The sequence below is a fragment of the Eucyclogobius newberryi genome, unplaced genomic scaffold (assembly GCF_026437365.1).
Source record: "Eucyclogobius newberryi isolate DKJ021-1_F unplaced genomic scaffold, fEucNew1.0.hap1 SCAF_147, whole genome shotgun sequence".
NCBI lineage: Eukaryota > Metazoa > Chordata > Actinopteri > Gobiiformes > Gobiidae > Eucyclogobius > Eucyclogobius newberryi.
The window spans coordinates 145,623-168,980 of NW_027315776.1; the positions used below are offsets into that span (position 1 = coordinate 145,623).

The 23,358-nt window shown below is 38.2% G+C and overlaps 1 protein-coding gene across 1 annotated transcript; it reads right to left on the reverse strand.

Annotated features, from left to right (window-relative positions):
- Positions 1-22,459, reverse strand: phex (phosphate regulating endopeptidase homolog, X-linked). Its single transcript, XM_072445425.1, has 22 exons — positions 22,289-22,459; positions 16,324-16,383; positions 16,049-16,210; positions 15,571-15,654; positions 14,454-14,680; positions 13,332-13,400; positions 11,836-11,952; positions 11,628-11,711; positions 11,416-11,552; positions 10,163-10,256; positions 9,106-9,234; positions 8,533-8,634; positions 7,164-7,241; positions 6,412-6,515; positions 5,088-5,146; positions 4,673-4,727; positions 3,883-3,950; positions 3,666-3,796; positions 3,520-3,585; positions 2,537-2,641; positions 1,567-1,643; positions 1-236 (listed from the first exon to the last, which is right to left on the reverse strand). The coding sequence occupies exons 1-22, from the start codon at positions 22,410-22,412 to the stop codon at positions 134-136; spliced, it is 2,235 nt and encodes a 744-aa protein (XP_072301526.1). The 5' UTR covers positions 22,413-22,459; the 3' UTR covers positions 1-133.
- Between the last annotated feature and the right edge of the window lie 899 nt (positions 22,460-23,358).

The window sequence follows — 23,358 nt, forward strand, 5'->3', positions numbered from 1 at the left end:
CGCCTCTCCGAGAACTGTCCGTGTGTTTGGATCTGAATGTTCCGGAAGAACAGTGGGGCTCTGTTTTTCATGGGGTTCTGTAAACATCAAACTATGGCCGCTGCAGCTGAGGTGAAAGGTCAGGGGTCGGATGTCACCACACGCGACAAGACAGCGCCCCCCGGTTCATCCCAGAGGACTGCGGACAGCTGAAGGCCTTACTGAACTCCTCGTAGTTACTCATCGCTCCAATCACTCTGCAACAAGACGTTTTATAACTCAGAATAAATGCTTGAATTGACATGAATTCAGAATAACAAGATTCATTTGAAACAAGTTTTTTTGAAGATAAATAAGCTGTAAATAAGAAAATACATTTGCCCATGAGGTAAATAAATCATTCATATACAAGTGGCAAACGATTTGTCTGGAAATATGAAGAATTACAATGAAACAAGTCGACACCTTCAAGCACGTAATCCAGGTTTAACTAATTAAAGTTCTTGAAATAAAGATTAATGTCCGGACTTCAAATCATTTTAATTTATCGAAAAACATATTGTCAGTTTATATATATACTATACTTTATTTTGTAATTCCTTTCTAGAACTTGGTGCTAATTCCTGTATTTTAAATACACCTAAAACGAGAGTTGCAGAAGTGGATTCGCTGCTCTAAATGTGTCCGTCCCATGACTTATGTTGTCACCACCATTCTGAAGACTTTGCTGTAACTCATGAAAAACAATGCATACAATTTAAAATGAAAAGGGTTGATACTTCAAGAAGATAGAAGTTATGGGCTTAAATCCTTATCTACAGCGGCGAGTTGTTGACAACACTTAAAAGCAGCGAAAACCTTCCACAATAAACTTTTGTGGACATTTCCATCTGCTCGTCCTCGTCCACGAGTCTCTGCATGGGACAAACACTCAAAGCTTTCAGGAGCATGGACTGTGTGTCTGATCCTCAAATATAACACCCGGACAGTTGAACATTAGGCTTGTTAATAAAACTGTCTGCAACTAGGCTAACGTTTATTAGCATAGCCACGCAATGATATGTAAACTAGCATTAGCCAGCTGCTAACAACCTGAAACAAACAGCTCAGCCTCAGTCTGGGGGGATTTCTGTAAGAGACTTGGGTTTGGATCATATGCTGCTATAATTTATGCAGTAAAACCATACATTTATTCACAATTATCTGGGATGTAGAACCTGAACCAGTAGCCTATGCTAGTATTAGCGTATTTCCCCCGATCATAGAAAAGGGGGAACATAGGTACCGGTGAATATAGGTACCCACCCGGACTGGACCCATGAAACCCACACATTTATGGCATTTTTAGATGCATCTTTGCAGCTGCAATGTATCTAGGACCACAAACTTCCTGTTTTATTTGTATTTTTTTATTTACAAGGTCAATGCAGCTCAAAAACTTGGATTAGATTCTAACATCACCTCAACACCCTTTGATGAGAAGGTAAGACATGTTTTTCCATCCTGGTTTTGTTCTACTGCTGTGCTTTGGTCAGTTCTAGACCTTTCATTTAGCTCATGTAATAGTCATGTATTGATTGTATGAACCTGTATTTAGGCGGACTGTGGGCTCCGCTCTGGATCTGGTCTCTGGCCGCCTCTGTTCTGTACGCGTTACATCTCACCTGCAACACACAGGACGCAGACAAATGAAGGAAAACTGTTCAAACGCACAAATACACCTGTCTTTTGTTAGAGACGGCTATGAACTTGACATTTGCTCTACTAAAATGAGAACACGTAAGCTGCAATGCTCCTCGCGCAATGAAAAGAGATGGAAAGAGCTTCACTTTAAAGTTGCTGGTTGGTTTACCGTATTTTCCGCACTATAAGGCGCACTTGAAAGCCTTTAATTTTCTCAAAATAACGACAGTGCGTCTTATATATGGATTAGTTCTTGTTGTGTTTACTGACCTCGAAGCGATTTTGTGTGGTACACGTTTTGTTTCGCTTAATGTGCCGTTATAGTCAGGTGCGCCTTATACCGTATTTCCCGGACTATAAGTTGCACCTTTTTTCATAGTTTTGATCAGGGTGCGACTTATAATTATATTTATACTCATATACTTATACTCTAGAGTGACTTATATGTGATATTATTTGTTATTTTCACACTTGCAACCACATTTCATACTCCTGTGCGACTTATATATATTTTTTCTTCTCTATTATGCATTTTTTGGCTGGTGCGACTTATAAAAAATAAAATATGGTAATCTTATTGGTAACACACACTGATTGACTTAAATGACCGATCCAAATAGGTACAATTTGGTGCGACTTATAGTCCAGAAATGACTGTATATGAATAAATGATCAAAAATAGACACATTCATTGACAGTGCACCTCATAATCCAGTGCGCCTTATAGTCTGGAAACTCCGGTAAATATTTCTATTTACCACCCGGTCCATCGTCCCTGTATTAAACAACTCTCTAACTCCATTTCCTCCTCCTTCTTCTGCAGCGGTGGTGGAGTTCAGTCGAGTGACGCTGGTGTGACGTGGTCCAGACTCACGTGGGCGTAGCTGAGGAAGAACAGCTGGTCATTGGTCAGTCCCACTCCAGGAAGAAGAGGCTCCTCCTCTCCTCCTCTGCTCTGCTCCACCCAGCGCCGGTACGCCTGTGAGAAGACACAAGTACTTCAGCCAAATACTACGCGAGTACTTCATCCAGATACTACGCGAGTACTTCATCTAGACACAACACTAACACTTCATCTAAATACTATGCAAGTACTTCATCTAGACGGGGCACAAAAACTTCATCAACATGCAACACAAAAACTTCATCAACATACGACACAAATACTTCATCTAGACACAACACATACTTCATCAACATACGACACAAAAACTTCATCAACATACAACACAAATACTTCATCTAGACACAACACATACTTCATCAACATACGACACAAATACTTCATCAACATGCAACACAAATACTTCATCAACATACGACACAAATACTTAATCTGGATACAACACAAATACTTTCTCTGGACACAACACAAATACTTCCTCTAAATACAACACATATACTTCATATATACTTTTGTGTGTAATATTTTGGAATACTATTTTGTACTCCTACGTTGGAAATATTTTAAAGTAACACTTAAAGGACTAGAAACTGGTATTTGATTGGCCTATACTGGTAAAAAATGTCTGTCCTGCTGATTTTTAAATCCATAGCGAGGCTCACAAATGTATGTTACATTCACAGAATAACTTTTCACTTTCAAAAAAATAATAAAAACATATTTATCTGGGATATAAAATGATTTGTTGCATGGTTGTGTAAATATATAGCCAAGTTTTTAGCCTAAAACAATATTGGCGCCAAATACAGGCTACATTTTCAACAAACCAATACTGAAATCTCGGAAATCCTCCGATATTGCCGATACCCATATTGGAACCGATGTTCGCCCATCCCCAGTATTTGTGTACTCCGCTCAAATATTTTCAGATGACGCAGCCAAAACAACCTTACCCTAAACGCCTCCCTTATTCCTCCATTATCTGCGATGTTTTCTGCCAGAGTCCTTTTCCCGCGGACCTGGAAATACATAAAATACCGGTTTCACACTTAGTTCGTTCATGAAGAGTTTCCCCATCCGTTGCTACGGTGACGCGTACATGAAGTCCCGCCTCGTCCCAGTGGTAGTCGTTGTACTGCTCGATCATACACTGCGTTTTCTCGGTGAAGCCGTTTATGGAAGAGTTGCTCCACCACAGATCCAGGTTACCGTTCTTGTCATACTTTCGACCTATCGGTGAAGACAACAAAAAAATCATAAATAACATAAGTTTGAAAGAAATGCATTAATTATTCATTTTAAAAAGCGTAACTGACCGTTATTGTCAAAGCCGTGTGTTAGCTCGTGGCCAACTATCACGCCAATGGCTCCGTAACTCAGCGATCTGGAACAAGCAATTTTGTTCTATACTTGGTCACAAATTTAATAAAGAAATTCATGTTTAACTTATTTTCCAGAGTATAAGTCGCACCAGCCAAAAAATGCATAATAGAGAAGAAAAAAACATATATAAGTTGCACTGGAGTATGAAATGCGGTTGCAAGTGTGAAAATAACAAATAATATCACATATAAGTCACTCCGAAGTATAATTATATAAGTATAAATATAAGTATAAGTATAAGTCGCATTCCAAAACTATGAAAAAAGGTGCGACTTATAGTCCGGAAAATACGGCGATTCAAAATGAAAACAAGTATGAAACAAATAGAGAATTAGTGTTTATACAATATAGATATAAACCTATGAAGATGTTTACCGTATTTTCCGCAATATAAGGCGCACTGGATTATAAGGCGCACTGTCAATGAACGGTCTATTTTCGATCATTTTTCATATATAAAGTGCGCCGGACTATAAGGCGCATTAAGCGAAACAAAACAGTCAGATAAGTCAGTCGGTTGAACTTTATTAATGCAGTGTGCGCCGTAATCTTTTGTCGATATTTATCAATCCATATTTAAGGCGCACAGGAATATAAAGCGCACCGTCGTTTTTTGAGAAAATGAACGGCTTTTAAGTGCGCCTTATAGTCCGGAAAATACGGTATTCACTTTTGCAGCTTTTGTGCAACCTCCGCGCTCTGTTTTCCCTCGGATGTTCTCACCTCGGATACTCCTTTCCCCAGAAAAATGGCTTTTGCAACTCTCCTGCAGGGAATCCTAGATAAGAAACCAACAGATCATTTTATTACATTTTTACACTTTTTTTAGAAGATATCAAACCACTTTTTTCTTTCTGCCCTGATGCTGTTGGGTTTGTATTTGTGTCGGAGGATAAAGACGGTTAGGTTTTATTCACAGCCACCAGAATGTTGAATCTTTCTCTTTTCTCTCACTGACATTTTCTTGTTTTCATGCTTTTTATTAAGACTATAGCAATTCCTTAAACAAAAACATAATAATGACATGATAAATTGCCTGCAGTGATGTTTATACTGTAAAACCCTGTGTAAAACGTTATTCTGGTCACACTTCTAATGGCTTTATGTGCAAGTGCTTTGCGTGATTGAATTGTCGTACTGATCTGATTTGTGGAGGAGCTGTAGAAGGCGTTCACGGTCGTTGGGTTGGAGAACCATCTGTAATGAAAACAGGAACAGCTTTTTAATACGACACTGACAAGGGAAAACTAATGGATAAAAATGGCTCAGTCGTGTTGCACTTTTTCAGCTTTGAATCACATTTGCGGCTCAAAAACATGGATAAAACACATGACAAACTGTGTGACGTTATGTGGTTCTTGAGTGTGTTTTGCTGCTGGAAAACAAAACCCGCTGTATTTCTGTGGCTTTTGGACCGGCGCAAAACGTGTTTATTTATGGCAACACTTTGCAATTAATCACATTTAATTAATCTTTTGTAATCATCAGTGATCAGCTCGGGTGCTTTTTGTGTAGATATTTACAGCCAATGTGTTTAAACGGCAATGATTAAAAGTCTAACGTTTATGTTCAGAAAAGTCACATTGAAAGCAATTTTATTTAGTTTTAAATCTAAAAATAAATACCCGTATTTTCCGGACTATAAGTCGCACCTTTTTTCATAGTTTTGGCCAGGGTGCGACTTAAACTTATTATATATTTATACTTATATACTTATACTCTGGAGCGACTTATATGTGACATTATTTGTTATTTTCACACTTGCAAACGCATTTCATACTCCAGTGCAACTTATATATGTTTTTTTTTTTTTTTTGGTGCGATTTATAGTCTGGAAAATACTACAGATTAAATTCCAGGTTGGAGGCAAAATGAAGAAAGCCATGTCGCATTTTCAAATAACTGACATCACGGTATGCTTATTGTTTTAAGTCAGAATAACATAGATAATTTGGAATTCACAGCTTAGAAATGTCAGTTAGTTTGCTTTTCTATTCTATTCAAACGATCGAAAAAATTTGGTTTTCTACACTCAGAATTCTGGTTAACTATGTAATATATCTTTAGATAAAATGAGAACCGTATGTGCGGTCAACATTTCTGTCAGCATTTGTCCAGTAAAAAATAAGAATCTTGACTTTTGCCTTCATCAAACATGCAAAGTGCCTATAATAAACACCTTTTAAATGAACAAATAATGTAAACTGTAATGTAAAAGTCTTGAAACCATTTATCTGAGGGGTTTTCATTTGTAAAACCTCTCTTCAATGTTTATATTTTGTGATATTCTGACTTTAATTCCAGTTTTCTCCATTGAAATCACATTGTTCTTATTATGCCTCCATTCTTGAATTTTGAATGCAAACAATAGGCGGAAGTACATTATGTATTATTTGTTTGTTTGTTTGTTTGTTTGTTTGTTTGTTTGTTTGTTTGTGATATTTCCCCGTGTTTAAACTCACTCTGTTCGTGGGACTGTCTTTCCAAGCCAGGCGAGGTCAGAGCGAGCGATGAACTTGAGCGTCTGCATCACGTTCCCGTAGTAGTCGCTTTCAGAAAACTGTAACTACAAAAAAAACACAGATGGATTCAGTCAAACAAATCGTGCTTCTGACCAGTCTGTTCTCCCACACAGAACAAACTGCCAAATGTCCTCTGCGCTCTCCACCCTCGCTTTATACAATACTGCACTAAAATGCTAAAGGCTTGTTTCTAAAGCTTTTAAGCAGCTATAGATTAAATACACGAATACCAAAGCCGACATGTTCATAATGAATAAATAAATAAATAAAATAAATAAAATAAATAAAATAAATAAAATAAATAAAATAAATAAAATAAATAAAATAAAATGGACACAATAGATTAAATAAATACAATAGATTAAATAAATAAATACAATAGATTAAATAAATGCAATAGATAAAATGGATAAAATAAATGAAATGGATAACATAAATTAAATTGATTAAATAAATTAAATTGATTAAATACGATAAATGAAATAGATAGAATAGATAGAATAAAAACAATAAATACAATAGATACAATGAACACAATAGATAAAATGAATACATTAGATAACAAATAAATGAAATGGATAAGAACATCCAACATCAATGTTAAAAAGGTCTGATATCTTTTGCCAGTTTAAAAAAAAAGTATTTTCTTTAAACAGGTGTGCAGTTTTGATTTATGCCAAAAATCTACCCACCTCCTTCAAATCTTCATTAAGGTACGTGTCGTTGAGGATAAACTCTGGATAGCCGACCTTAGGCAGAACAGCATGAGCCTGTGAGGACAGACATGAGGCACATTTACTGTCTAAATACTGCACCACATTAAAGAAAGGAAAATCAAGAACATGTTTTTCTGAGGTTGTATAAGACATAATGACACTTCTGAAGAGGTTTCTCCAGGTTGTGCTCTGCTTTAATCAATGTGAAAACGATTTTGAAGTCGATACTGTAGCATTTTTGAGATTATTATTTTTTTAAGTACGAGGAATAGGAAAAGAAGAAGTAATAATAGAGACACCATTTCAAAACTTAATCTATGGCCTTGTATTGTTCAGTGTGTGGTCAAAGTTGTATTGATTTTTAGAGAAAGGCATTGCAGTACTGTATCTACAATGAGGGAAAATAACAGGCGGTTCAGGGTAGAATGAAAGCATCAGGGTTTTTAAATGTCCTTAAGTTCCCCTTTTGCATGTTTTGGTCATCTTGGTGCATTTAGGAGCAGTATACTTTATATGTCAAGCTCATGCATCAAAATAAAGCAAAGGATAATGATGCTGAAGTTGAGTTTCATGAGCTTTTGATTCATGCATGTTTGAGTATTCGCCTTTAGTCTTTATCGTTTGTCTCCTCTGTGTAAAATGTATTTGGGTATCTTGAAAAGTGCGATGCTAAATGTTTTTATTTTTAATTTAATTTTAATATTTATATATATTGATCCTGTCCTCCATCTGGGGCTTGAGTGCCCAGAACATGTCTGTTTTCACCTAACTACGTCGATTTTCCATTTATTACCTTTTATTAACTTAAAAAACTGAAAATGTAACAGTTCATATATTTAGGGTTTAAACATAAAATATATATATATATATATTTGGTTTATCCATTCTGCATTAAAAAAGGGAGGGAAAAATGGAAATCAATGTAAAATAATGATCTTTGTGTTAAAGCTTGATACTAAAGTGTCCATCCATCCATCCATCCATTTTCTACCGCTTGTTCCCTTTCGGGGTCGCGGGTGACTGGAGCCTATCCCAGTGACTTCGGGCCTTAGGCGGGGTACTAAAGCGTCATTTTTTTAAATGTTTTTTGACAGTCATTAGTCATGGGCTAATTAATGGAATCAAGTGGAGAGAAGATCTGACCCAATAATGGGCCGTTAAGTTATGAGATATGAGAGGTTGGACAAGCTTTGAATAATTGGTGATTATGCAATGTAGTAGTAGTATTAGTTGTAGTAGTAGTAGTAGTTTGTTGTAGTTGTAGTAGTAGTAGTCATTTGTAGTAGTTGTAGTAGTAGTAGTTTGTAGTAGTATTTGTTGTTGTAGTAGTGTCATTTGTCTTTGCCTTTTCTATGGCTCTCTGCTTGGTCTGTTTATCCATCCAGTCATTCTCGTTCTCCAAAATGTCGATGAAGGCCCAGCGGATGCCATCAATCAGCTCCTCCATCTGGGTACAGCAACATCACAGATTTACACACAACATGCAATACACCAGATTAAACCAGGGCTAAATAAAAACATAACTCATAGAATCGTAACGAACTAAAGTACATTAAGATTGAATTAAGACTTAACCAGGACGTCTAAACCGGAGCTGAACCACGGCTAATCTTAAACTAAACCAGACCTCTTCTCATGACTAAACTGTGGTAAATAGTCATAATAAATCCTGTCTTGAATAATGTAAAAAAAATATTTGTATTTAGCTATAAACAGCATTGAAATATCAGATTGAAGGTTATGGACTTGAACAGCACAGTCATGGATTTACCTGTCCAACATGTTGGTTAAAAAGTTCATTTTATAATAATTTTCAGAGCAGGTTTGGTTTTATGAAACTTCTTAGTAATAATGTCGAGCTCGTAAACACGCTGGAAGCTACACGGACTAATATTTATAAGATAGAATCCAAAAGTACCATGTGTTTCTTGTCCTCCTGGAAGTGTGCGCTGACGAACAGGCGACCGGTGGCGTAAACAAGCGAGTTCTCCACGTAGTTAACGCACTTATCCCAACGAGGGGTCAGGGAGGTCGTCCCCGTGGTAACCTGGAGTGGAGGGGCAAGGAGACGCAGAATTCAAGGTGATGTAAACTGTTTATCTATGGAGAGGCGGGACCTAAGGCAATGTTGACACTTGTCCTCATGTAATCCAGGTTTAGTTTTGGTTTGGTCCTGGTCGAGTCCCGGTTTTGTCCCAATTACGATGTTTGTGCAGGTCTTTTTCAAATTTTACCTATTTGGTAATTTATTATCTATTTATGTCAGTGTGTGATACCAATAAGATTACCGTATTTTCTGGAGTATAAGTCGCACCAGCCAAAAAATGCATAATAGAAAACAAAAAAAAAACACATATATAAGTCGCACCAGCCAAAAAAATTAAAATAGCGAAGAAAAAAAACATATATAAGTCGCACTGGAGTATAAAATGCGGTTGCAAGTGTGAAAATAACAAACAATATCACATATAAGTCGCTCCGGAGTATAAGTATATAAGTATAAATGTAAGTATAAGTTGCAACCCGGCCAAAACTAAGAAAAAAGGTGCAACTTATAGTCCGGAAAATACGGTATTACAGTTGGCCTCATGTAGGTAATTATTTCATAGTTATGAGGATTTGAGTCGGGACATTTAAGTCTAACAAAAACATTAAATAAACCTGCTCATTCTCTGATATGAAGATGAAGTTCTTGGGTCAGAGAAGAACTATAAAACTCCAAGAATCAATCAAAACAGAATTATTTATTGTAGTTTAATTAAAAAAAGCAAAATATTAAGCATGAATCATTTGGCTCAACTTAATTACACTAAACGCTGGTAAGATTTCAAATAAATAAAGGGAACCTGAACTATTTTTGTTGAGGAATATCACTACATTATTTATGCGTGTGTAAATACAAAGCTTGCGAGGTTTTCTCACGTCCGTATTCTAGCTCTCCGTGCGTGGTAAAAGTACAGAAGTATTCCACAAACCCGTGCGTAGTCCAAGTATCTGTAGAGGAAGCGCCGGCTCAAAGTGGTGACTCTGGAGAACACTGTCCTCCACTGAACATAGTTGGCCACCGTCCTATTGAGAAGACACCGTCAGCGAGCGCACGGAAAGCCACCGATGCATTCAAACTGTGGGAAATCCCACTCAAACGGCGGCGAGTTGCGTTCACACTGTGGAATTGGAGGATTTCGTAATGTCAGATGAAGGGCAAGAGCGCGAGAGGAAGTGTTTTCCAATAATCTCTTGTTACATGGCTAGAAAAAGTAACTAAAGTAGTCTATCAGGTTTTTTGTGGTCGTTTTAGTTTGAATTTTAACAATGGATTTTAACTTGTGTTTTGGAAGACTAAGTACCGTACAATTAATTTTAAAATAACGTTAACATTTTCTTTTATTTTGTCTTGGCCACATTAGTTTACGTAATGTTTTGTGTGTAATTTCCTTGTCAAAAACCTGCACATGTGTGAGCCCCTCGAAATAAATCCGATTGCTTTCATCAGATGCAACTGTTTATATGACATTTCAACAATTGTATAACTCCAGAAGTCAGAAAACATAAATATAGCCGATGGTGAACCAGATTATTGTGTTAATCTTGTGGTTAAAAGTACTTTCAACAGACAAGTAGTGCAGGCCGACACTATATACCAATGATTGTTGTTTGGATAGGTGCAAAGTGATGTTGCAATATCGATCAAATACGAATACCAATGACTTTTAAATAACTAAACAGCATATTGAAAATGTTTTTGTTGTTTTGTACTTGGCTTGAACTGATCAAACAATCTATTACCGTATTTTCCGGACTATAAGTCGCACCAGCCAAAAAATGCATAATAGAGAAGAAAAAAAACATATATAAGTTGCACTGGAGTAAAATGGAGAAATGCGGTTGCAAGTGTGAAAATAACAAATAAAATCACATATAAGTCACTCCGGAGTATAAGTAAAAGTATATAAGTATAAGTTGCACCCCGGCCAAAACTATGAAAAAAGGTGCGACTTATAGTCCGGAAAATATGGTATATGTGCAGAGAGAGAGAAAAAAGATTTAAAACTGTAATTTTTAAAGAATTATTTACATTTTTAGCATGATAATCACTATTTTTCCTCCTTTTTTGTCCTCAAAATATCAATATTTTGGCTCCGATCCATTCATAACTAAAGAGACAACAATCGCTCTGGCTTTAATGATGCAGCTTTTACTGTTTCACACGAGTCTACGCTGTTTTTACCTCGGATCCGTGGCCTCTATGAGTTTGAAGAGCTTTTTGAAATACTGCGGCGCTCTGACGATGACCTGCTCCGACGAGGAGACGGAGTAATGTCCCGAGGCCTCCAGCACGCCTCGCACGAACCCCAACCAGTCGAACTGCACAGACACACGTCGCGGCAAACATCACGGGGACATTCGAGGAGAAAACGCATCAAAAGAGAATCTGTTTACCTGTGGAATCGCCTTCTGCAGTTGAGCGATCGTGTTTTTGTTGTACATGTATTCGCTGGTGCGGTTTTCGTACGGAATCAAGATCTGCGCAAGCAATCACAGCAAAACCGTTGACACAAATAGTCTAGTCTCTGCAATTTCAGCTGCTCCAACTCCTTTCGTTTCCCTTTTATTCTTAACATCATTGTATTGTATCGTGTGCGCTTACTTGAGCCAGTTTGGTCTCGAATTCCAGCGTTTTCTCCATCTGCGCCTGAGCGGATTTCTGCTGCGCGCCGAGCATCACGGCCGTGTCCACCATCAGGTTCAGCAGAGCCGCTCGATACTGGGCACATGAGCACGCACGGCGGATTTGTCATTTTTATTCATGGGCCATATCAAGATTTATGGTGGAAAAAAAACGATATAAACGATGGGCCTTTACAGCGATTCTATTATGTCATTGTCTTTGTTTCTTCCCTTTGTTTTGTCGACAATAGGGAACCGCCAAGCTTCGAGGCATGTGAAATATAATGAGGAGGCTGTAATCCACTCATTTACAGTCAAAAACATTTAATTACAAGTCCCTAAATCGCATTTTGGTGACACGTACTTCAGCTTTGTAATGGGAAATTGCCAAGACCCAACAAATCGGCACCAGAGGCAAAAACTACTGAGCCCAGGCATTTGTTCGTGCTTCGTATGGTTCAGAAACGGCTTCGGTTTAGTCCGTATTTTAAGGGAAAATCCGCCATAACCGTCACAGTCATGGGTTCCAGCTTCCCGTTTGTCATATGCAACATCTTGAGCACGTTTTCCCATTCAAACGATGGTATCTTTTATTTTGAATTGTTGATCGCTATGGCAACGGCCCTCTTATTCTGAAACCCCCTGCACGCGTGAAAGCCTTGCATGGCCATAATACTACACTGTGGAACCTATCAAAGTGCACTTGACTTTATCTAATCAGACGCTATTCACAAATAAATAAAAATGTAATCTTTCATCGTTGATTACATGGTGTGACTTCTAGTGGTGGGCAGATCCATGTACCGTATTGTCCAGACTATAAGGCGCATTTAAAAGCCTTTAATTCTACAAAAAAACACAATTTATAATCCAGTGTGCCTTATATGTGGATTAATTAATATATCTCGCTGCAACTGGCAAAAGATTACAAAAAAAAAGCTTGCCACTTTCTGCGCATACTGCATTAATAAACTGACTGACTTATTTTCAGACTGTTTTGCTTTGCTTAATGCGCCTTATAGTCCTGTGCACTTTATATGCACTTTATATGTGAAAAATGATCGAAAATAATTCCCTGATAGTGCGCCTTGTAATCCAGTGCGCCTTATATATGGATTAATTAATATCTCGCAGCAACTGGCAAAAGATTACGAAAGAAAAGCTGGCCACTTTCCGCGCACACTGCATTAATAAAGTTCAACTGACTGACTTATCAGACTGTTTTGTTTCGCTTAATGCGCCTTATAGTCCTGTGCGCTTTATATATGAAAAATGATCGAAAATGGGCCACTCCCTGACAGTGCGCCTTATAATCCAGTGCGCCCTATAGTCCAGAAAATACGGTACTTGATTAGGCAAAGTGGACGGACTCCGTCAAGCTGATTTACTGACTTTCTACGGGTCGATTTCTCTCTTATGTAAGTTTTGCCGTGGGATATTCGGACGAGGCGTTTGACAGATGAGGAGCAGACTCACAGCGATGGCGGCCGAGGTGTTGGTGATGTAGTCTTCCCTCGAGGGCAGCGACAAGGACGCCTGGTCAAGCTGCAAACACAACAAAACAACAAAAACACGTTCATAATTGTAGAGGACAAACTGTATCGCTCTCCTCTGCGGTTGTGGGAAAGAGGTGTAAATGCACTATGGATTTTTGTTGTTGTTTTGTGCTGCTTTCAAGGACAACTCAATTTTGCGGTGTGTTTTGAGGCCAAGATTGTATAAAGTAAATCCATGCTGCTGTTGTTTTGTGTCCAGTCCAGTGTTTTTGTGCTCAATGACCACATCTCCACGGAGACCAGCAGGAGGTGGATGAAAGTTAAACAGTTGCACCTTTAACAGATAAACTCACCGTTGTTCATTTGTGCGGACAACTTTATGCCAGTCTTTGTTTCATTTGGAAAGGAACAGGTTTTAGTCGTTTGTTCGTTCGCTGCTAACCACCTCCGTTTTGTAGCGACTGTCTCTTTAAAGGGCACACTGCGCATTATTTTTTGTAGTGTAATCGACCTTTAAACGTGCTCTTGAGTACCTTTGGCATTTCACGTTTTATAACTTCAAATAATGTATGTACTGAAAGCAACAAAGGACTTTCCTGACCGCAGAGGGAATTCCCACGGGGAAATAAACAAAAGCTAGCTTGCCACGATATTAGACAACAAGCATGCAAGTTTAACAGATGGAATTTGATGCTGAGAACGAGTCCGGCAATTATTTGTGAATTTAAATGCAACATTTCCAGCAGACCAAAGGATTTTCGCAATACAGTATAACGTTACAACATTTTTTTTTTGCAAGGCTCGGCGAATAAGCAGAGAAGAAGACCTCGTAAACATGAATGAAATAGGTGTGATTTAAATACAACTCCTGGAGGGAACGATGTTAAAACATGATTAAAGCATAATAATAAGTCAACCATGAGCAAAACCCTCAACCCAGGAGTGTCCAAACTTTTTTCACCGAGGGCCACAAACAACCCGACAATGTTGAATTTAAAAGTGAATATTTAAAAATGTTGGATTTGGCATTGTTCGATGAGCCTCCACACCTTTAATAATACTTAGAACATTAATAATAGGTTGTTATCACATACAACCCGACCTTGATGATGTAATGCAGTGAGTTCTTGTCGTCGGGGGAAACGTAGAGGCGGATGAGGACGCTCTTGCTGTGCTGGTTCCTCATTTGGGCCAAAGTGTTGAGCAGGCTCCACTGGCTCTGGGACCACTCGTACTGCCCCCCCAGACTCTCCCCGACCACGGGCCACCGGAACTCGGGCTGCCTCAGGGTCTGCAACATGGGCCCCGCGTCCAGGCCCTCCAGGACACCTAGAGACGGGATCCAAAGAGCTCAAATAAGACTGGGTCCAAACATCTGCTGGTAAAGGCAGTGTTTGAAGTTGTAGTTAAATGTCACACAAAACGTAAATACCATGAATAACTAAGCACAACATTTTACAGTTTGATTTTAGATGTTATTCTGCAAGTTTAGGGAGACACTACAGGCAAAACACTCAACGCTTGTATTAATATTTGTACATGGGACATTGCTGCTTTCTCAAAATGCATTTTTCTCTCATGTGGGACATAACTACAGACACCAAACTTTACAATCTTCTACGATTTACAAGATTATGTTGGATCATACAGAAGTTGCTAATTTTAAGCCTGATTTTTTTTTAATGTTTTACTTTAAAAAATAAAGGGAAAATTCAGTAAGATCTATTTTACTCATATACTAAATAGAATATCCAAAATGTATCTAATATGTCAACTAAATGAAGCAAGACATTTTAAATTTGCTATCAATGTCTTCAACTTTTAACATTAACAAATCGCCTTATTTTTACATGAAAACAGCATGATTCTTACATTTATGTCAGTAAACTACACAGTGTTTCAAATTTACACCTCTAAGTTGCCTTTTAGACCATATACTTGATATTTTCTATTTTTGCATATCTCCAAATCATCAACCATTACAATATTATACAGTTTTTTTCATACCTTACGTGTCTAAGGTTAAAAGAATTACAAGGACACTTTGAAAACACAGCATATTTCAAACAGGGATTCATTCATGCTTGAACAGTTGGATGCCATATTGTTGAAAATGAAAGAATTAAGAAGAATTAAGAATTATCTCTCAAGTTTTATGTGCAGCCCAACTTCCCATGAATGCCAATTCCTTCCAACATTTGTTTAAGTGTTGGACTCACTTTCATTCAGACACGAGCGATAAAGCATCCTGGCCTTCTTCACTGCCTCCAGCTCGTCTGCGTTTGACGGAGCCTCGAGTAACTCTGGAACACAAATGTGAATCATCAACATTTTGGCGGCATTAAATATTGTGTTTACTTTTCCTGCTTTGGCAGACTTCACAAATAATTAAGCAAAGAAGGAAATCGTATCAAATAAACAGAGATTGGCAAATATTTTCAATTGGAGTTTTTGGACACAAAGGCTGTTTAGTTCTCATTAAAGTTCTCAGTGAACTTTAATAACTGTTCTTTGGTCCTATTGGGCCCGTTCTAGTCTTGATGTGGACTGGTTTTGGGTTTAATGTTTGATGTGGTACATGCGAACTAAATACCTGGAGCTGTCAGTTTGCTCTTTGTTGAACAGTTTCCTCACCTTTAGCTTTCATCTGGAGTGGCAGAGTTCATCATTACAGGACCTTGTGCGTTTAGCTCGTACCTTTGAGTTTGATGTCGACATGCTGCCGGAGCCAGGGGTAGATCCCATACGAGGACGAGTCTTCTGGGATGGGGTTCTCCTTTAACCAGCCGCCACAGGAGTAAGAGTAGAAGTCCTCACATGGATCCACCGAGCGGTCCATTTTACTCAGGACAGACCCGGCTAAAAAGTCATAACATACATATTAAAATTATGATATCTGCCCAATAAGGTTTTAAACAATAGGCTCTTTCTTACTTCCACTTCAGTAAGTTTATTGACAAGTGGGATCGTACCTGCTTCTATGCATTCTGGGGTCAGACAGAACTCCTCCTGAGTGGACTTTTGACTGGAGACTACAGGAAACACAAATAAATACTGTAAACAAAACAATCCTGGTATAATATGTGAGGATTATGTGAATTAAATATTTATTCCGAGGATGTTGGTAATAATAACGGCTTGTGCTTGTGAAGTGTTGCTCTGAATATTTTAAAGTTGGAAATGGTGACAAATTTCCAGTTACTCTGCTGCGTTGAAGCATCAAAAAAAGCTTCTGGTTTGACTCCATCACTGTCAATATATTCAATAAACATCACTTATATTATATCCAGATTGCTGTAAAAAAAAAGTCTAATGGGTATTAACTTTATAAACACAGAAGGCAAAGGCACTGTATTCAAACCAGTTAGAAATCAGAAGAGTTTTTATTGCCATTGACGATGAACTAGGAACTTTCTTTTGCATTAAGGTGCAACGTACAACAACAATGAAGAAGAATAGCAAAATTTGGCATGCATAAAATTAAAAACGTACAGATAAAATAAAGATAAAGACAAAATGTACATTGTGAATTTACAGAAATGGTGCAAAAAGTGAGGAGTGCAATGAATAGTTGTCGATTTAAATGATTCTTAAAGTGGCAGGTGTTAAGACGCGTTCATGTCCAACGGCAGAGGGAAAGAAGCTGTTCTTGTGGCGGGAGGTTCTGGTCCGAATGGTTTGTCATGGGTGTTTCAAACCTCGACTAAAAGCTGGTCGTACAGTTTCCGGTCGTCTGCAGCGTGGGGGGCTCTGGGCTTGTAATTGGTGAGAAGCCGGAGCCACACAGTCATTGTCAGAGAACTGCTTCTCCAGACACCTATTGTGCTGTGATCTAGCTCTCGACACCTCCCTGCTAAATCCATACTTCGCACCTTTGTAGCGTTCTCTGTCACGGGCCCTGTATATGGTCTTCTGCTGCTTCAACTGGCTTGGTTTGTCAACGCACTGGTTTTTGAATTACAACGATGACTGTATGAAGCTTAAAGTGTCTATGACAGGTTTTTACCATTCTATAATTTTGACTTTATTTGGTGTATTTATGCCTGTTGTACATATAAATTATTGTTTTACACCAATCGAGTAGGTATTTATGGAGAAAACGTTGAAAAATCTGTGGGAAATTGCAGGAATCACACTAGGGACTCATTCCAGTCAAAGTTAATGCATACTTTAGACAAAGAAACAACTTTTTTGACTCTCTAAACATTAATTCAACAAAATAAAGTTGCTCTCACATATTTGTATTTGTCAAATAAATAAAATTGTGACATTAGATGAGTTGTGCCCCGTGTTTTCTGGGTAATTTCCTAGTGTGATGTCATCAATTACAAACCGGAAAGGAAAGTATAAACCTAAAAAATGTGCGATTCTGGGCTACGTTTTTTATAATTTTTAGCAATGGACACAATCAGGATGAGATTAGATGAATGGCCTTAAAGAACCTTGAGGAGCTTCATATATACTTGTACATTACTGTAGGAAACTTCAAGTGAGGCAAGTAAACTGAAACGCCGCTCCAGTGCAAAAAGTGTAATACCATAATGTTCAGCGGTGAATTACTTTGCTGTCTTGGCTCTTGTCTAACTCGACGCTCGTTTCCCGTCTCATCAACATGTGGCTTGCTTCCGCCTCGTGTTAGACTGAACTCGTGGTGGAACAGGAGCCACCGCGGACGACAGAAATGTTTATCGTCTCTCGGCGCGGCCACAAACTCGCTGCACATTCCTCGAAAGAGAACAAAACATCCTCCTTCCGCTCCACTCTCGTTAATTACACAGACGGTAAACCACGATACATCTGTGTTTACGTTGGCCGTGGCTTTAACGGCGCGCGCTGCCAAATGAAGTAACCCACTTCTTCTTCATTTCATCTCATGTTTTGTATGCTTTTGAGTTTTAGGATTTCACGTTTTGTCTTCTATGTTTTTCACTCTTAGTTTGAACCATGACAGAGAAAGTGGCCGGTATAGTGACTGGCAGCTCTTTACACGTGGTTTTCATCCAATAACGTGCCCGATAAGTCAGTGTTTCTCAAACTTGTATACTCCAAATACAACCAAGGGACATATTTAACCGTCAGAGTACCACAGGATTGAGTAATGGAAGAGGATGTCGATTTATCACATCCTGGTACAGTTGAAAACAGGCATTTACATTGTTTACAAAAGGGAAGATCTTAAAGTGCGTATGACAGGTTTTTGTTTTGACTTTATTTGGTGCATTTATACCTGTCATACTCGATTGGTGTAAAACACACCAGTCGAGTAGGTATTTGTGCAGAAAAACGTTGAAAAATCGCTAGAAAAGGACAGGAAGTGACATCACACTAGGTACTTTAATCCCAGACAAAGTTTATGCATAAATTAGACAAAATAAACTACTTTTTGTTTAACATTCTAAACATAATTCATCAAAATAAAGTCGCTTTCATATATTTTCATTTGTCAAATAAAAAACATTGCTACATTAGATGAGTTTTTTTTCAGTGCTGCTGTGCTGCTGGGTAATTTCCTTGTGTGATTTCATCAGTTACAAACAGAAAGTGGAATACATTCAAGAATATTTATTGCAGCAAACAAAATATATCGCAATCACGCCAAATCCTCCGTCTGAGAGAAGTTTATTGTTTTTAACATCTAATACATACGGCATTAACATTATCATATTGTCCGGACTATAAGTCGCACTTTGGCGACTTATAGTCCGGAGTTTTTATTTATTTATAGGAGATCTTCTACTGAAAGTGTTTTTCAGACTTCCTATAAGTGATCTGTTCTTCTGTATCTACCTCTGTATCTACCTGCGTTGCACCAATGAAATTTCCCCATGTGGGACAATAAAGGAATATCTTATCTTATCTTATCTTATCTTAAATACGGTATTTGTTTTATTATGCCAACAGAATGACTTAAATTCCAGTGTCAAAATGTATATTCTAATAGTATAGTAGTAGTATATAACAATATCGATATTGCAGACATATCACATTTTGCAATAACTTTTTAAGAAGAAAAATTGTGATATACTGTGAAATACACATCTGTAAAAAGACATTCACAACATAGAAGGCATATAAGTATCACGCTGCCATAGAGTTGCTCAAAAATACTTCAAACTGTCTTAAAATAACAAAACTTAAGAACATTGTTGTCCGTTGGTGCAAAGCCTGATTTTTCAAGCTGAACTGGTCCATTTGTATCAGCATTTTAAGCGTTTCCCACACGACTTGAGACTGAAGACGAGTGGGAGGGGTCGAGTGGGCGTGTGCTAACTACATACAAACTATAACATAATTACACTTCAATGCAGCCACAGAAACGTCAGCTTCCATTGGGCAACAGTGACTTTCCCAAACCCAAAGACATCCTGAGACCCCTCCTCACACCGGGACCACCCTCTCAAAGCCCCACTGAAGGATGACACGGGGACAAGCTTTGAATTATTTAATTAACATTGTGTAATACAGTGTGCAATGGGAAATCTGACTTCAGACACAGAGAGAACACATTTGAGTTATACTTGTTCTCTTAATTACATTTGCTGGTGTGTGATGCCGCTGTATAGAAGTGAAATCATATATTTGTATGAGGAAAGGGCTGTGGAAGACTGCATTTTTCTAGTTCTATTTTATTTAACGTCTTATTTCACAGTAAAAAACAAACAAATGCAGCTTAAAAAGTCAGACAATTGGCTGTGGAGGTTTGTATTACACTTGCATTGACTCAACTTTTAGCAAGTTGTTGTGAGTTTTTTAGCGTGTTTGTTGCATGCCTTGATTTTGTTGTGTATATTTTACTGTTATTATGTAGAGTTTTATATTACAATGACAACGACAGTATAAAACGTGTTCGGAATCTGTTTGTAAGACACAGAAAGAGAGTTAATTTGCAAAAACGGGTGAAAAAACCATGGTTAAGGCTAATATTATTCCTTTTTGTAGCAGTGTTTTTGAAAGGCAAAAATATTATTCCATCTGATTTTGAGCAATTTCCCTGTGAAGATATATTTGGTGATGCTTTTCTACTACACGCTACAGCTCCTGTTGCCATTGCTGGTGAACATGCTTATAATGATAATAATAACTAACGGTGCACATATTATTGACTGTTAATAAAGAAAAAAGAGAAAAAAAAGTTTTCAAAATGGAGAAATCTCTATTTGCAAATGAATTCTTCAGCTATAGTTAATGTTTTTTCAAGTTCAAATACATTTAAATTAATCGGCGAACAATCTGTAGAAAAAAACATGAAGAAAAATACAATGTTTAGTTTTAGATTTGTTTTACACCTGCTTCCCTCTATAACAATATCCTTTTTTCAGCATTAAGATTACTGCTTGTGTAAAATTATTCCAAACCAGTCTAAATGCCTAGCCAACCATCATTGTCTAGGTTTATTTAGATATAAAAACACTATAAAACAACACAAAGCAATAACGTCTCCATGCATTGTGGACGTTTGAATTCAAACGCTGGTCTAAACTTCTATCGACTGCAGTTTTCTAACTTTTACTCAACAAAATGTCCACATTTCAGTCATCTCAGTGTGAATATTGAGGGTGGAGAGGGGCCACAGATAAAAATGTCCATAGATTAGATTAACCGTGTTTGTTTAAGCGATGCCGTGGTGCGAGGAACCTCCTGACACTGACATCTGCTGCTCCCCTTTCATTGGCTCTGCACACATTTATTAAAACTCAACTGGTGCTTAGGAAACAATAATGCTTGTTCATTGTTATCTGGACTATAGACTCCAAAACGCATCTCAAAAGACTTTTCCAACAAAAACAGCCACAATAACAAAAAAAATGGTAAAGAAAATATGTATTATATCATCAGTGATTCACTCAATAGTTAAGTACCACTTCTGTTCATGCTTACACTAAGAACTTTTACTATTGCTATTTATACTTTAAGTACTGCTACTTCTAATTTCTAGACCCACAAAATGTATGTATCATTCATTTAATTACATGACTGCGGTATATGTTTTGACGACTATTACTACACTTACTTTCTACTACAACTACAACTCAAAGATTAAATTGGCTCTTGCAGTAGTAAAAATGAGAGACTATTTTGTGGTCCTGTCTTCTACAAATCATTCCCTGTTTCTTTAAATCCGACTCCCACGGTGCTTTACTCTGGTTAAAGAGACTCAGAGTGCTAAGTGCAGGTGAAACCTTATATGACCCAAAAATAGTGGGACACGCGAGGACCCAGCAGTGTCCCGTACGAGACCTCTGCTCCACTGGGGTTATTTACAGTCACAGCCTATGCTATAATCTAGAGCAGTGTATATGACACAGTTCCACTGCAAATTATAGGATTTTAATGGAAAAAGAGGAAAAACAAGTGCACGTGGGCAGGGCATAGTCCTGATTTACACTTGAGTTTGTCTTGGTTTAGAATTGGAGAAGTCCTGCTTGAGTCCTGTTATAGACCTGCTTGATTCATGGTTTAGACCTAATTTAGTCAAAGTTTAGACCAATTTAAGTTCCATTGTTTAGACCTGATATAGTCTTGGTTCAGAACTGTTAGACGGGGTTTAAACCAAGACTCTAAGCCTATTCAAAACCTTTAAGAACCTGGTTTTGTCCTGGTTTCTTCCTTGTCTAGTTAAGACCTTGATTAGTGCTTCTCTGGTTAATGTAGGTTTACTTTGTTTAATCTTAGCTTACTTTAGTTCGTATTTAGTCCTGGTTTAGTCCTGGTTTAGTCCTGCTTTAGTCCTGCTTTAGACCTGCTTTAGTCCTGCTTTAGTCCTACTTTAGTCCTGGTTTAGACCTGGTTCCGACCTGGTTCCATGCTGAAACATGCCTGAAATGTCCTAAGCCGTTGACCTGAGATGTCCTAAGCCGTTGACCTGAGATGTCCTAAGCCGTTGACCTGAGATGTCCTAAGCCGTTGACTTTTCAGACCATGCCGGTGTGGACTTACCGAGGACGAGTGCGAGGAGCAGCGCCGCGCAGACGCACACGCACATGGCCAAAGCGACCCGATACAGCCGTGGGACGCCCCGCTCCGGTTTGACCCCTCCGCCTCCCAAACGGTCCAGCTCCATGACTCAGGACGGCGCAGGTATAACGCAGAAATACACCGCTGCCACTCTACGTATGTCCAGCAGTGCGGCTAAGCAAGCACAAAATGTCAATGAAAGTCCTCCAAAACGTATTTACAGATGAACGATGGGCAGGTGTCACAGGAAATAGCAAATAGTTGTTACGCGAGTTGCTTAAACCGCTTTTCAAAAATGATCTGGACAACTTAAAGAAAGTTTTGCAGCATCCGCGGGTTTTGTGTCCCTTTTAGAACAAAAAAGATTGAAAAACGCAAAGGATTTCAAAGTAAAAGGAGATTAAAAATGGCTGTTTTCACAAATTTGTTCAAGTAAAATGATAAAAGTTTGTCTTCATGATTTAAAAAAACACAAAATTATACTCAAATTGTCTCCCAAAGTGTGAGCTCCAAGTGTAAATATCCCTCCATGTCCAGTGTGTTTCTGCTCTTGTATGTTTGAAACTTTGAGGCCAGCTCGTGTGGTCCCGCTTGGTCCCTCCTCTCCGACTCTCCTCCCTCTTCTTCATCACATAATATTACTACAAACCCCAGCTCAGCAGTGCAGTACTGTACACGGGCCTGGGGCGGGCTGTATGAATGCGTGTGTAATTGTGATGGAGCTTTACAGGATCAGACAGGCACTAAAGCAGAACTAAATTCAACCCACACACACACAATACGTGGGAAAAGCGCTGATTATAATTGATGAATCCGACGACGGTGATGACAGTAATGTGGGTGTGTGCACTTTTGTCAGAAGGCATCAAATTACTCTTGAAATACTAGTTCACTTCATCGGCTTTACACGCACAAAAACTACACATTTAAAATGAGATGTGTAGTTCAGTTAAACAGGATTCATCTTGATTTGAGTGCATTCTCACTGGTCTTTAAATAAGTCAATGGAACAAGCATAAAATGTTTTTTTTTTATACAACAATTTTCACACT